General features: G+C 30.0%; 1 protein-coding gene across 1 annotated transcript in view; it reads left to right on the forward strand.

The window, feature by feature from the left end:
- Positions 1 to 16,168, forward strand: part of sspo (SCO-spondin) — a 119,187-nt gene that overhangs the window by 76,491 nt on the left and 26,528 nt on the right. Inside the window, exons 77-92 of the mRNA XM_073830641.1 lie at positions 177 to 212; positions 1,516 to 1,680; positions 1,794 to 2,003; positions 3,524 to 3,691; positions 4,031 to 4,165; positions 5,740 to 5,983; positions 6,063 to 6,215; positions 6,320 to 6,366; positions 7,855 to 8,025; positions 8,148 to 8,318; positions 9,622 to 9,777; positions 10,037 to 10,161; positions 11,081 to 11,217; positions 12,873 to 12,919; positions 13,062 to 13,271; positions 14,583 to 14,744. Of these exons, the coding sequence (XP_073686742.1) occupies positions 177 to 212; positions 1,516 to 1,680; positions 1,794 to 2,003; positions 3,524 to 3,691; positions 4,031 to 4,165; positions 5,740 to 5,983; positions 6,063 to 6,215; positions 6,320 to 6,366; positions 7,855 to 8,025; positions 8,148 to 8,318; positions 9,622 to 9,777; positions 10,037 to 10,161; positions 11,081 to 11,217; positions 12,873 to 12,919; positions 13,062 to 13,271; positions 14,583 to 14,744 (2,337 nt within the window). The remainder of the gene's footprint in view (positions 1 to 176; positions 213 to 1,515; positions 1,681 to 1,793; positions 2,004 to 3,523; positions 3,692 to 4,030; positions 4,166 to 5,739; positions 5,984 to 6,062; positions 6,216 to 6,319; positions 6,367 to 7,854; positions 8,026 to 8,147; positions 8,319 to 9,621; positions 9,778 to 10,036; positions 10,162 to 11,080; positions 11,218 to 12,872; positions 12,920 to 13,061; positions 13,272 to 14,582; positions 14,745 to 16,168) is intronic.

The following is a 16,168-nucleotide window of genomic DNA, read 5'->3' on the forward strand; positions in this document are numbered from 1 at the left end:
GACTGTGACGGACCCCTGCTGGACACGGCCTACTGCCAGACACCTGACTGCCCACGTACATGTCCCAAATACTGAAATACGTTATTGATAGAAACATGCATTAATTATATATATATACTGTTAGGTTGCTGTTCTTCATAGTACTGTAATTCAGATGTTCTTTACTGTCTTTACAGTGGTAACAGTTCCAACAGAGGAACCATCTTTACCAGGTAATAATTGGTTGAGTGAAAACTCATTCATTCATTCAGTTAGTTGTTTGTTTATTCATTTTAATCATGTTAAATATGATTAATTTATCTATTATTATTATTATTATTATTATTATTTTATTGATTTTTATTTATGATTTAATAAAGTAATAATAATGACAAACAACAAAAATAATAATACTTATAATATTTTTTACATTATTATTATTATTAATATATATATATATATATATATATATTATATATATATATATATATATATATTTTTTTTTTAAAATAATAATAATAATAATAATAATGTAATAAATTTATAATATAATTATATAATTATTTTATAATATAAATATTTTATAATATAATTTTTATTTGTATATTTATTATTACTTTTTATTAGTATGTTTATTACATTATTACAACAGTAATAAAAAACATTTATTTACTTTATTACATTATTATTAATAATACTAACAATATTAATGCTAATATCTAATCATTTATTTGATTAATTCATTATTATTATTAATAATAATAATGATAATAATAATAATAATAATAATAATAATAATAATAATTTCATGTTTGTTCATTTGCTTGTTTGTTTGTTTACATATTAATCAATCATTTTATGGTATTTATATAGTGCTGTTACAAAACAGATAATCCTATAAACAGATCAGTTATTCAATCATTATTATTTGTTTTTACTTTAATCATTACAGCATTAAAAATAACAATAATAATGTGAATCCATGTATTTAATGAATCTATTTTTATTATTATTAATTTTTAATGATTTGGTTTATATCTTTATATGTAAGAATGACATTATTAATTTATTTATTCATAATTTTTTTATCATCAATAGTTATGAAATGTTTATTTTGTTTTTATTATTATAAATAATTAAATTATTTTATGATTATTAAATTTATTTACATATAAGAATAATTTAATAATAATTATTTTCATCATCAATAAATGCATTTTATTTGTGATATTATATTATTAATTCTTATTAATAATAAAAATAATAATATCTACCCATTTATTTGATTTATTATTATTAATAATAATAATAATAATTTAGTGTTTATTAATTTATTTACATATAAGAATGATAACAGTAATTTAATAATTATTATTTTTATTGTCATGATAAATGGTAATAACAGTTAATTTTATTTTGTGTTATTATTATTATTATTATTAATAAAATTATAATCATTATTAACAATAGAAATAGTAATAAACAGCCTGTTTTTTTGTTTAAAAATCTTGTAATATATCTCTGCTCTGTCATCAGATGAAGATGCTGGTTTCTCCCAGTGGACGGCGTGGACTCCGTGCTCCAGAACCTGCAGTGATCCGGTTTCTCCTGCTCTGAAGGTCCGTACGAGGGAGTGTGTTCGTGAACGCTGCTCTGGAGAGACCCGGCAGGAGCGAGTCTGTAACCTTCCTCAGTGTCCTGGTACAGCTCACCTCAATCTGCATATCCCTCTGATGATATTATCTATTATCTAGATATAATATCTATTTATACTCTATTTCTAGTATATAATCTGAAGGTGTTTTGTGTGTCAGATGGTGGCGTGTGTCAGGGCCCTGAATGCGCTGACAGGAACTGCTCCTGGATGAAGTGGGGCGAGTGGAGCTCCTGCTCTCGTTCCTGTGGTGTGGGACAGCAACAGCGTGTCCGGACCTTCCTCGCCCCGGGCGTCAATGGGACCTGGTGTCAGGACATCCTGGGCGGCAATGTGGAAAACCGTTTCTGTAATATTAGAGCCTGCCGCGGTGAGTTCAAGAAACCTTTCAGACTTTGTTGACATGTTAATATTACAACTGAATAAGTTTAAGAGCAGTCAGAGCTTGCAACTTATATTTACATACTTTACTGAAAAATCAAGATAATGCCAATCATTAAGAATCTTAAATAATATTAAAGAAATATAAATATACATTTTAGTTGTTATTAATTATTATCATTATTATTATTATTATTTTTATCATTTTTATTTGGTTAAAGGTTTGCATCAGTTAAATATTATTACATGGTATTACCATTACTTTTATAATTGTTATATAAATGATATTGGTAAATCTCAAATCTTGTTAAATCATTAAATAATTAATATTAGTATTTTTACAGTCTATAATTGCTTTTACATTGCAAAAGTTTGCACAAATTAAATATTAAAGAAATATATACATATTTATTATTATTATAAATATTTATTATTTTCATTATTTAATTATTTGAAGTACATAAAATCTTATTAAACAAATTGTTTGCAATTTATTTAATTGTAAACAATGTTACAAATTGTGCACAAAATAAATGTTTTTATTAATTAAAAAATACAAATAAAAAATATTGCAATTCATGCATTGGAATTATTATTCTGTTAAGTATATTTTTAAAGATCAAGCTTTATTAAATATAATAATAAAAATAATAATGTATTATTGTTATTATTATTACTATAATTAATTACTTTATAATTATTTTTTATAATTTTGCACAAATTTATTATTTAATAAATATATAAATATTTATTATTATTATTATTATTATTATTATTTCATAAATATTTTAAGTATATCAAGTCTTATTAAACTATTAAATAATTATAATTAGTTTAGTGTTACATACAGTGTGCTGTATACCGTAGTTAGTGTGCACAAATAAATATTTTTAAATAATTAAAATATCTAAATAATAATTTATTATTATTATTATTTTAATACTAAGTATATTTTTAAAGATCAAATATTATTAAATATAATAACAAAATGTATTGTTATTTTTATTATTAGTATTATTACTAAAACTTTTAAGTATATTGGTAAATTTCAATGCTTATTAAATCATTAATTAATTAATATTATTTTTACATTGTATAGTTCCTGTTAGATTGCAAAAGTTTGCACAAATTAGATATTGGAAAAATATATAAATATTTATTATTGTTATTATTTATTTTAGTATTTTGTTATTGTAAGTATATCACATTTTATTACAATTTGTTAAAAAATAATAATAATTATTATTATTAATTATTTTATTAAGTATATTTTTAAATATCAAATATTGTTAAAAACCTAAATTAATTTTTTGTTGTTAACAGTTTGTTCAGCATTGCAACAATATTCTTTATCATTATTTTTTCCACTGAAAATATATTTTTAAATCCTTAAAACAAGAGGTGCAATTATCTGAGAAGCTTAAAAGCATAATATATTGAATATATAGTCATAAGTGATTTGGCTGTAATGTGTCATGAGGCCTATGTTGAGTGTTGTGTTGTGTTCAGTGGATGGAGGCTGGTCTCGCTGGAGCTCTTGGTCCCGCTGTGATAAAGCCTGCGGCGGAGGACGGTCCATCAGAACCCGCTCGTGTTCCAGTCCTCCACCCAAAAACGGAGGCCGCAAATGCACAGGAGAGAAGAACCAGGTCAAACCCTGTAACACCAAACCATGCGGTACGATATCACATCACAGTCAGCATGGCCCTCAAATGATTAAGCCAATACTAAAATAGCATCATAACACTTTCTGAATTATTCACTGGGAAAAAATGCAGAGTGAAACATGATTTTATCCATCAGGATTTGATTGCTTTTGATTGTTCACAGAGATGAAGAAAGCTTTATGAAAACTACTTTATTTTTAATAATATAAACTGATGATCTATGCACAATAAGACCAGGAACATGCTTAAACATAAATAGAGTCAGTGTTTAATTTTTAGACATTTACACCGTTTTAACCCTTTAAAAGCCTGACATTACAAAAATATGATATTTATATGTGTTTTGCAGATGATGATGGATGTCCGGCGGGGCAGGAGTTTGTGTCTTGTGCTAATGAGTGTCCTCAGCGCTGCTCAGACCTGCAGCAAGGCATCGAGTGCCAGAGAAACACCGAATGTCAGCCGGGCTGCCGCTGCCCAAGAGGTGAGAGACATAGAGAAAGGGCTGCATTGTTGGTATAAAGCATTTAAATAATATCTAACTTAAACTAAATATTCATAAAATCACATAACACTTTTTTTTGCTTATTAACTGCCACGTCTTCATAAAGTCACACCAGTGTTATTTTACTGTTAGTTATATACTATGACAGTAATTATTGAAATTTTGAGTTCACCTTTATTTTTTATATTTAAATTTTTTTCTTTACATTTTTAAAATTTTGTCATTTTAGGTTTTGTAAGTTTTTGTAAACTTGTTACTGATGTGTGTGTGTGTGTGTGTGTGTGTGTGTGTGTGTGTGTGTGTGTATTTTTAATATTTTTTAAAAACCTGCATTTATTTGATCCAAAATACAGCCAAAGCAGTAATGTTGAAAAATATTTTCACTATTTAAAATTTCTATTTGAATATATTTTAAAATGTAATTTATTCCTGTGATCAAAGCTGAATTTTCAGCATCATTACTCCAGTCTTCAGTGTCACATGATCCTTCAGAAATGATTTTAATTAATTGCTGTTTAAGAAACATTTTTATTATTATTATCAATATTATATTATCATCTGAAATAAAAAGCTTTTGTAACATTATACACTATATCATTCAAAAGCTTGGAGTCAGTGTATACATCTATTTATTTATTTATTTGTTTATTTAAAGGAAACTATATAAATGAATACTTTTATTTAACAAGACTGTTTTAAGTTGATCAAAAGTGAAGATAAAGACATTTATAATGTTAAAACAAGATTTCTATTTCAGACAAATGCTGTTCTTCTGAACTTTCTTTTAATCAATAATACAGTAATAATAATAATAATAAATGTTGAGCAGCAAATCAAAATATTACAATGATTTCTGAACTATCAAGTGACAGGAGTAATGAGGCTAAAAATCAGGCTTTGAAATCACAGGAATAAATTACATTTTCAAATATATTAAAATATAAAACAGTTATTTTAAATATAAAATATTTTATATTAATAAATATATAATAAATATTTCAAAATTGTACTGTTTTTGCTGATCAAATTAATGCAGGCTTTAATATTTAATACAGTCTCTTTTACAGTATTATTTGAATTATTCTGAAAAAAATGGAATGCTTATTACATTATATTTTTAAAATATTTTTTTAAAATATGCTTTGAAATAAATATTTATCACAGTATTTTAATATTTAGATCATTTTGAAAATGTTCATGACTGTATCCTTACTGGTTGAAATATATTATTTTTCAGTTACATTTGTGTGTCAAAACTTTCACTTACTATGTCAAAAAAATAGTGGTGAAATGATGCAATCTAATGATGCATCTAAATGCCCAGCATTGCATTTTTGCTATTTCTTTTCGCCAAATTATACACAAATACAAATTTTGTCTAAACAAAATGTTTTAGCTTGTTAATGTGTAAAAAAAAAAAAAAAAATGCATCATGAATATAAATACTTGGGTCTGCTGTTGTTTTCTGACAGTATACAGTACCATTTTTGAGATTTGATGCATAAAAATGCTGCATGAAAATCAACTTGTATTGTGTGTGTGTGTGTGTGTAGGTCAGTTGCAGCAGGATGGTGTGTGTGTTCAGGCGTGGCAGTGTGACTGTCTGGATGCGTTGGGTCAGAGCTGGGCCGCAGGCAGCACACATCAGGTGGACTGCAACAACTGCAGCTGCGCAGACGGGCGCCTCACCTGCACCAATCACACCTGCACAGGAGAGCACAGCTGCACCTGGAGCTCCTGGTCCACCTGGGCCTCCTGCAGCTCCACCTGCGGCCCTGGACAGAGGACTCGATTCAGGTGGGATTCACCATCAGCATTCGGTTTAAAGAGTCTCCAAGCTTTCAGGATTTTGTAAATATACATCTCTGTTTTCTAGATCTCTGGTTCCTGAGGGTGATGGTGCAAACTGCCAGTTTGAGGAAGTCCAGCACAAACCATGTGACCTCAGCATGTGTCCTCCGCTGTGTGTCCACGACGGCCACGAATTGTCTGTTGGAGACACATGGTTGGATGGGGAATGTAAACAATGGTGAGAGACGTCAAGAACTATATCAAAAAGACTATTTTAGGAGCTTCAGAGAGATAATGTTTATTTAAAATGATGCAAAGTTCAGCAAAAACTCTTGTTTTCAGCACCTGCATTCCTGAAGGAGACTATTGCCAGGATATAGACTGTCGAGGTGTGTATCTGTTTCTATTCTTGTTTCTGTTTATTTCACTTATAAAGCATGCGTTAATACAACTACTGTTGCCCAAGGTGATGTATAAAGAAAAGTAAAATAAATAAAAACATTAACATACAGGAGTGCCTGTAATTTTACAAACAATATCAGTTTCAATACAGTACATTATATTACATGTATACTTTTCTCATTTATGTATATTTTATGCATGATTAGCAAAAATTATGAGTATTGTGTGTGATTAATAAATTTTTTATATTAAGAATAAATTTTTATATTAGTATACATTTGTAAATAAATGTTTAAGTGATTAAATTAATTTAGTAATTGTTATTTTAGTGTTATTTATGTACTATAATAGTCATAACTATTATTTGGAATCTGCTTTTTTGTATTTTTGTATTTTTATATTTTCAGTTTTTATTAAAATTGTAGCTTGTTTTGGTAATTTTGTTCAGTGCTTTTGTCATTGTATTATTTTTGTTGATTTTTTTCAACATTCCTATTTAGCTTTCATTTATTTTATTTCAGTTTTAGTATTTTTAGTACGTAGACTCTAATTTTTTTAGTTCTTGTTCAGTGTTTCAATTTTTATTTAAACTGTTTGTCCAATATTAGTTTTATTTTATTTCTGTCTACCGAAAACTACTTTTAAAAGTTTTAATCAATAATAACATAAATATAATATACATTTAATATAAAAAAGTGTAAATAAACATAAATTAAATTTCAATGTAAATAGATTTAAAATGTAAAAATACAAATAAATGTACAAGTTATTATATTATTTTCAGGCCATAGAAAGGTCATAGAAAGTAACACTGAAATTTTAAAGTCATTGAAATGTATTATATGTGACCCTGGACCACAAAACCAGTCATAAGGTTAAATTTTACAAAACTGAGATGTATGCAAAAAAAGAAAGCTCAATAAATAAGCTTTCTATTGATGTATGGTTTGTTAGGATAGGACAATATTTGGCCGAGATACATCTATTTGAAAATCTGGAATCTAAGGGTGCAAAAAAATCAAAATACTGAGAAAAACACCTTTAAAGTTGTCCAAATTAGGTTCTTAACAATGCATATTACTAATCAAAAATTACATTTTTATATATTTACAGTAGGAATTTTACAAGAAATCTTCATGGAACATGATCTTTACTTAATTTCCTAATGATTTTTGGCATAAAAGAAAAATCAATAATTTTGACCCATACAATGTATTTTTGGCTATTGCTACAAATATACCCCAGCGACTTAAGACTGGTTTTGTGGTCCAGGGTCACATATGTTTAATAGCTATAAATTACTTTTTGTGAGTACAATTTGTTACATTTTTTTAAATCACTGTTATGGTAAACAACAGGAAAAATCATAGAAATCAAATGAGTTAGTATAACCTAAGAATATTTATTTATTTCCACAAAAACCACTCCATATTCAGTTCATGCTCTAAATTATTATTTTTTTTTTATTATGTTAGTGGACGGCGCATGGACCCCATGGTCTTTATGGTCGGCCTGTCCCGTGACGTGCGGGAAAGGTAAACAGATCCGCACCCGTGCCTGTATCAACCCTCCACCCCGAAACAACGGCACTGACTGCACTGGACCTGATAGAGACACCCAGGACTGTCACGCTGCTCCTTGTCTTGGTACTACAACATTCCTATTCGTGTTTTTAATCAGCAATCAACACGATTCTGTTTTTTCTATCTAGAACTAACAGGATGTATTTTTAATTATTTAATTATTTAATTATTTTATTTTCCTGCAGATGACCTTTGCCCCTGGTCCCCGTGGTCCTCCTGTTCACGCAGCTGCGGCGCAGGTGTGATCTCCAGACGGCGTCAGTGTGTGTGTGAGGAAGCAGGAGATCACGCCTGTCCTCCGGACATCCAGAGGGATGCAGAGGAGACACAACTTTGTTATAAGAGACCCTGTCCAGGTAAACCAAAATAAAAATCCATGCACTGGTCAATTTTGAGATTTTAGTCTATTATGCATCCATAACCTCCAAAAGACACATTTACTTGTTTATTTTAGTACAGTTTTTCTGTTTGTGTTTCAATCCATCTTTAAAGTACGCCAAACTTTACAGTTGTATTCCTATCTACACTATATTGCCAAAAGTATTGGGACACCCCTTCTAATGAACAGGTTTGACTACTGTAGTAATTTCCATGAATACAAATCTTAATATCTAAGCATAAAATGATATTCTAGGGAATTGTGTGCTTCTAATTTTATAGCAACAGTTTGGACAGGGCCCTTTTCTATTCTATCATGACAATGCCTCTGTGTACAAGGCAGTGTGTAAGAACTTGACGGGTCTGCATAAAGCCAAGTCCTAATCCCAGCTAAACACATCTAGTGTGTCTTTAAATGCAGACCTTGGGCCAAAAACTCCTCAACAAACGCCAATACCTTGTAGGTATGGGTACAGTCATTTTAGACAAATCCAAAACTGTTCCCAAAGAGATGGAAATACAATTTTTAAATACATTAATCATGTTTCCATCTTTGTTGCCTCAGTTTTGTAAGTGCCTTTTTCTGTTCTAAAAAAGGAGGTGTCCCAATAATTTTGTCCATGTAGTGCATGTACAAGTCATTGGTGTTTAGTGATGAGTTTTTGGCCCAAGGTCTGCATTTAAAGTCACACCAGAGGTTAGGACCAGTCAAGTTCTTCCACACTGACTGAATCAATCGTTTTGATTTTAACCTTGCCTTATACACAGAGGCATTGTCATGTTAGAATAGAAATGGATCATGTCCAAACTGTTGCCATAAAGTAAGAAGCACACAATTCCCTAGAATATCATTATATGCTCAAACTTTAAGATTTGAACTCATGGAAATGACTACAGTAGTCAAACCTGTTCATTAAAATACTTTTGGCAATATAGTGTAGATAGGAATAAAACTGTAAAGTTTGGTTTATCTAAAGTTTAACAGTTTATCTATTAAAACATTTGAAAAATGTACTTGAGGGTATTTGCTGATTAACAGAGCAATTAAAATAAAAAACCTAGTCTAATATGTCAACCAAATCAAACAGGAATTTTGAATGCCTTTATCCAGTGTTCTGGAAATGTATGCAAATGAATGCATTTTTAATTAAATAATGCCTTATTAACATTTCAGAAACATTTAATACACACTGTAATGTCTTAATGGACTGTGATTAATTAACCAGGGAAGTATGATGACATTGATTAGTTTCACTCTGTTTACCTGTTCCCCATTTTTAGCCTGTCCCATGTCTGAATGGAGCGCGTGGAGCGACTGTTCCTGTGTGTCTCAGTATCAGCAGCGGTTTCGTGCCCCGCTCATTTCGGCCAGCGGTGGGCAGCACTGCACTGATCTGGAGAGACAGAACCGGCCCTGCAAACCTGACAACTGCACAGGTGAGCATCACGTTTCTTACAAACTCTGCAAATACTACAAAAACACCATGCATAACATGCAGTAATCAAAATGCATACTTAAAAGTGAAATTTGCATGACACAAGAATCATTCAACAGATGTTTTCATTAATATTTTGTATATTTTTATACAAATAGCATGTTTTATGCAAACATGCATTGAGTATTTTAGTGATTGTGCTGTTTGTTTGTTGATTTTCTACTTGAATTCATTCTTGTATTGATCTGTGTGTCTGTCAGATTGCGAGAAACCCTTCCTATTTTCTGAATGTGGATCTCCATGTGAGAAACACTGTAATTTATTGGGTCAAACGGACACGTGTGCATCCCATCAGAACTGCACACCCGGCTGCTTCTGTCCGGAGGTTTGTACTACTTATATTAAACATTTCTCACTTGTTAATATTAGAATGATAAGTGTTATTTATGTATTCAGTTATTTATTTACCTACCCAAATCTGGTTTAAAAAATGTTTTTATTAAATGTAATAAATGAAATCTGTAAATTATATAAATAATTATAATTCAGTAATAAATGTGACCCTGGACCACAAAACCAGCCATAAGTGTCAATTTTTCAAAACTGAAGTTGAATAAATAAAATTACCTTTAAAATTGTCTAAATTAAGTTTTTAGCAATGCATATTACTAATCAAACATTAAGTTTTGATATATTTACGGTAGGAAATTTACAAAATATCTTCATAGATCTTTACTTAATATCCTAATGATTTTTGGCATTAAAAGAAAAATGTATTATTTTGACCCATGCATAAATGGCTTGAACCATGTATTTTTGGCTATTGCTGCAAATATACAAATATACCCGTGCTACTTAAGACCTGGTTTTGTGGTCCAGGGTCACAAATAATAAAATTAAAATCATTTTATAAGACAAAACCAGTCTTAAGTAGCACTGGTATATTTGTAGCAATAGCCAAAAATACATTGTATGGGTCAAAATTATAAATGTTCCGTTTATGCCAAAAATCATCAGGATATTAAGTAAAGATCATGTTCCATGAAGATACTGTGTAAATTTCCTACTGTAAATATAACAAAACTTATTTTTTGATGTGTAATATACATTGCTAAGAACTTCACTTGGACAACTTTAAAGGTGATTTTCTCAATATTTAGATTTTTTTTTGCACCATCAGCTTCTAGATTTCAAATAGCCAAATATTGTCATATAGCAAACTATAAATATATATATATATTTTGTCAGATTTGTTTTTAATTCTGTAATTTATATGAAGATTTAGAGTTGTTGTGTTGTTTCAGGGTCTCCTGCAGCAGAACGGATCATGTGTTGGTCCGGATCAGTGCGGGTGTGTCCATCTCCTCCATCAGGGCTCAGACAAACCTGTGGCCGTCACTGTCCCGCAGGGGGCGCTGCTGACCATGGGCTGCAGAACATGGTGAGACACTGATGCTCTTTACACTAAAAGTGAGATCACAGTCTTACCATGATGTGCCTTTGGTAACTCAAGCATTTCAAACATCACAGCAGTATTAATTTACTCTGATTAGTGGTGTCAAGTATCTCTATAACCTTGGTCCTAACCTTGGTGTGTGTGTGTGTGTGTGTGTGTGTGTGTGTGTGTGTGTGTGTGTGTGTGTGTGACCCTGGACCACAAAACCAGTCATAAGGTTAAATTTTACAAAACTGAGTTCTATACACCATATGAAAGCTCAATAAATAAGCTTTCTATTGGTATTTGGTTTTTTGGGATAGGACAATATTTGGTCGAGATACATCTATTTGAAAATCTGGAATCTGAGGGTGCAAAAAATCAAAATACTGAGAAAATCACCTTTAAACTTCTTCAAATTAAGTTCTTAACAATGCATATTACTAATCAAAAATTACATTTTGATATAGTTTTAGTAGGAATTTTACAAAAAATCTTCATGGAACATGATCTTTACTTAATTTCCTAATAATTTTTGGCATAAAAGAAAAATGTATAATTTTGACCCATACAATGTATTTTTGGCTATTGCTACAAATATACCCCAGCGACTTAAGACTGGTTTTGTGGTCCAGGGTCACATATATATATACATACATACATACATACATACATATACATATACATTCATACACACACACACACACACACACACACACACACACACACACACACACACACACATATATATATATATATATATATGTGTGTGTGTATGTATGTATGTATGTATATATATATATATATATATATATATATATATATATATATATGTATATGTATGTATGTGTGTGTTTAATTTGTATATTCTATTTTATTTAATATTAATTTATACATTTCTGTTTTTTAATTCATATAATACAATATAAACTTCATATATATTCAAATATATATTTTATAGACACATTTATTTGTTTGTTTGTTTTGTTTCTTTAATTTTTTTTAAGAAATTAATGTAACAAACAAATATGTATAAATGTAATTTTATATATCATTCAATATTATTTATAAAAAACTCATTAATTTATAAATATCTGTTTTAAATTCATACAATACAGTATAAACTTAATATATTCTTCATAGACACATTTTTGTTTTGTTGAAATTTTATTTTGAAAAAAAAATGTGGAAAAAAATACATAATTTTATATATTATTCTATATTATTTATACATTTAATTGTATTTATTAATTTATAATTATGAGCATAATTACCATAAACATATAAACATAATTATACATAAAAAAATATATTTAGATTATATTTAGACAACTACTTTTTAAAACATTATTCATCAAATTATATAAAAATCTATTTCTATATATGTATCTCCTATTATAGATTTCCTAAATTTTGTATTTCTATCTAATATAATAAATATAAAACACTGTATAAGCTATTTAGGACCACAACCTAACACACATTGTTTATGTCTAATGAAACAATATAAAATTAATAAATATATAAATATAATTGGAAAATGTATTTCTAAAATATAATCAATTAAAATGTAAATAAATGAATTACAAAATTCTAAAAATTAAATATATGAATTATACAATGTTAAAAATATCTCTTATTTATGTGTGTGTGTGTTTCAGTCTTTGTCATGACGGCTCTCTGCAGTGTGATTTACGGGAATGTGAAGGTATAACTCTTCTATTTTTACCCGTATAACCATATTTAGCCATGAGTGTCTATTATTCCTTATTTTAGACGCAGATCGGATCAGCTGAAATCTAATAACGCCTTTCTGCCTGTTCATGAATAAATCCCCATCTGTTTCTCAGTGATGGTCAGCGAATGGTCAGAATGGACCTCCTGCTCTCCATGTATCCCAGCGTCCTCCAGCTGGAACTCATCAGGTCTGGTTTCGGTCCAGAGGCGGTTCCGGGCCTGTCTGGACGTGAACTCTGGGCTGCCGGTCAGAGGGAGAGAGGGAGAGTGTGACGAAGAGCTGGAGGAAGAACGAATCTGCCCGCAGTCTGACATCTGCACCGGTGGGTCACCCACGGTTGCCATAGTAACACGACACCATCAAACACTTCCTGTATCGGACTCTTAAACTTCCGACTGTCATCAAAGCTGTAGCCAAAGGGCAGCGGGTCCGGGTGGCCATGATTGAACCGGATGACCCAACTGATATTAAAACACTATCAACAAAACTACTCAAGTACTGTATAGATATACAGGATAGAAAGGCATCTGTCTTATGACTTAACTCGGCCCATGAATATTAATTAGTTGACATGAAAAATGTTTTAATTAAAACTATTGAAATTAAGCTGAAATAAAATGATAAAATAAAAACATTTAAACAGAAACTAAAAAAAATTGAGTTAACTGAAAAAGTTTAAGCATAAAAATGAATAATTGGAAATAAAAAAAAATAAAAAAATAAAACCAGTAAGCCAGTAAAAATAAATTAAATCTAAATTGTAATATTAAAAATAATAATAATAATAATAATATTAAAATAATCATAAATGCATGTAAAAGCACAACAGAACTACTAAAAAATAATTGTTAACTAAATTTTTTTTTGTTAATTGTTAATATTAAGCTTAAATAAAGTATACAAACAACTTAATCTAGGTGTAATACTAGCTGGAAATAAATAAAAACTAAAACTGAAATGAAAAGAAATTAAACCTGACTAGTAATATTTTTTTAAAAACTAAAAATAATAGTCATAAAAATGACAAAATCACATAAAAGACAATAACAGTAGGTACACGAAAATTTTTTAATTGTCAAAAAAAGTTTGTTAGAGCATAATATATGATAACTGGAGGGGGAAAAAAAAAACTAAAACTGAAATAAAAAAATTAAACCTGAATAGTAATATTTAAAAAATATATAATAGCTGGGGAGAAAAAAACGCTCTAAAACTAAACTAAAACTGAAAAAAAAATAATAATTAAACCTGAATCGGAATATTAAAAAAATAATAATAATAATAGTCATAAAAATGACAAAAACACATAATAGAATTACTAATGTAAAAAAAACAACATTTTGTTAATTGTAATATTAAGCTGAAATTAAAACGAAAATTAAATAAAAAAAACGTAAAAACTAGTCAACTAACTGAAAAAAGTTTGTTAAAGCACTGGAAATGTAAAAAAAAAAAACTAAAACTAAACTAAAACTGAAATAAAATAGTAATAGAGTAATATAGAAATAGTAATAAATAAAATAGCACTGACTGATATGGCTAGTCCAGGAAATGTACATTGCAGTGTCATCTTGACCTCTGTAATATCATGAGATAAGCTGAGTGTCATGCTCTCTTGTGTGTCTCTGCTCAGATGTGTGTCACTGGAGCTCATGGAGCGCCTGGAGTGTGTGTAAAGATCCCTGTAGCGGAGGATACCGGCATAGAGAGCGCCGACCTTTGACCTCTGACCCTGGACCACACTGCAGGAGCCTACAGACGCAGTCTCAGAGCTGCAACACTGTCCTCTGTCCTGGTACACACATATACACCTCATTTTAATATCATATATTAGGGCTGCAACGATTCGTCGACATTGTCGACAAAAATCGATAATAGAAATAGTCGACAATGAATTTCATTGTCGATGTTGTCGCCAGACATGTTTTCTCCGACCGAGTGAGGCATCTCTCTGCCGAGAGTCGCACATAGGCATTAGCTTCTATGCTGAGCGATAACATACAGAAATGGCGGCGTCCAATGCACTGAATGCAGCAGCTGCGCGTACCAAAACACGCCCGTTTCACACATACTCCGTCGGCAGTGCGTATTTTTTTTCCACACCCATGTTAACGGATTACAACGTTCACAATGTACGGACTGTAAACGCGTTCTGTGTGAGCGCAAAACGAGTCCGTGCTGCTTCTGCACCGCATACGTAACGCACACGGACTGTAGACGCAATGCAGACTGAGTATGTGTGAAACAGGCATAAAGTTTGGGAGCATTTTAGCCTGCTACGGCGAATAAAAAGATTACCTGCATGGTTTGTAAAGCAGTCCTTGTGCATCACGGCAGCACCTCTGTGATGCACGAACATTTAAAGAGAAAGCACGTCGGACAGTTGAATGAAACAGAGTTTGGCTGGCCTCGGTAAGATTTAAATAACATGGAAGCCAATACGTTTTGTTTTGGATACATGTTTGTTTACGGTATTATTGCTGCTGATGTGCCTGCCCCTGGTTTACAGGAAGAAAATGTTTACTTGATTTTAATTTATTTTTTCTTATAAAACAAATGTGCCTGTCCTTTAAAAAGATTATAGAGTTTCTTAATTTATGCATTTATGTCTGTACTGACCGATTACTGTGCCTAAATGGTTTTAGACAGGGCATTTTTATTTACTTTTAGTATGAATTGGCCTATCAGCAGCAAAGTTCAATAAAATATGCATTTTTCATTGAAGTACCCCCTTCTTTCTTGTATTTACTATAATTTTCCACATAATTAAAGCAATCTCATGCTAAATTTGAGAAAAATTTAATAATTATCCGATTAGTCGACTAATCGTTTCAATAGTCGGTGACTAGTCGACTATTAAAATAGTCGTTAGTTGCAGCCCTATCATATATATATATAAGGGTCAAACTGTAATACTGCTTTAAATAGTTTTGTTTTCTGTTTAATTTAATTGCAATTTTGTTTTTCTGAGCAAAAAATAAATACAATACATTTTTACCTAATTTAAAGAAGACACCCGCTAAAATGTCATTCAGTGTAACAATCTTGTCAGGCATATTTACAACAAACATCAATTTATGACAGTAAAAGATGAATTAATTTCACCCCAAATAGTAATTAGTTGTAATTATACACTTTTAAAATTTGCCCTATTTGTCAGTAAAATGTTTTACTCATTTAAAACACAATAAAATGTAGTATGCTCCCTTATTGTGTTCT

This window comes from Garra rufa, chromosome 24, assembly GCF_049309525.1.
Source record: "Garra rufa chromosome 24, GarRuf1.0, whole genome shotgun sequence".
Classification (NCBI taxonomy): Eukaryota; Metazoa; Chordata; class Actinopteri; order Cypriniformes; family Cyprinidae; genus Garra; species Garra rufa.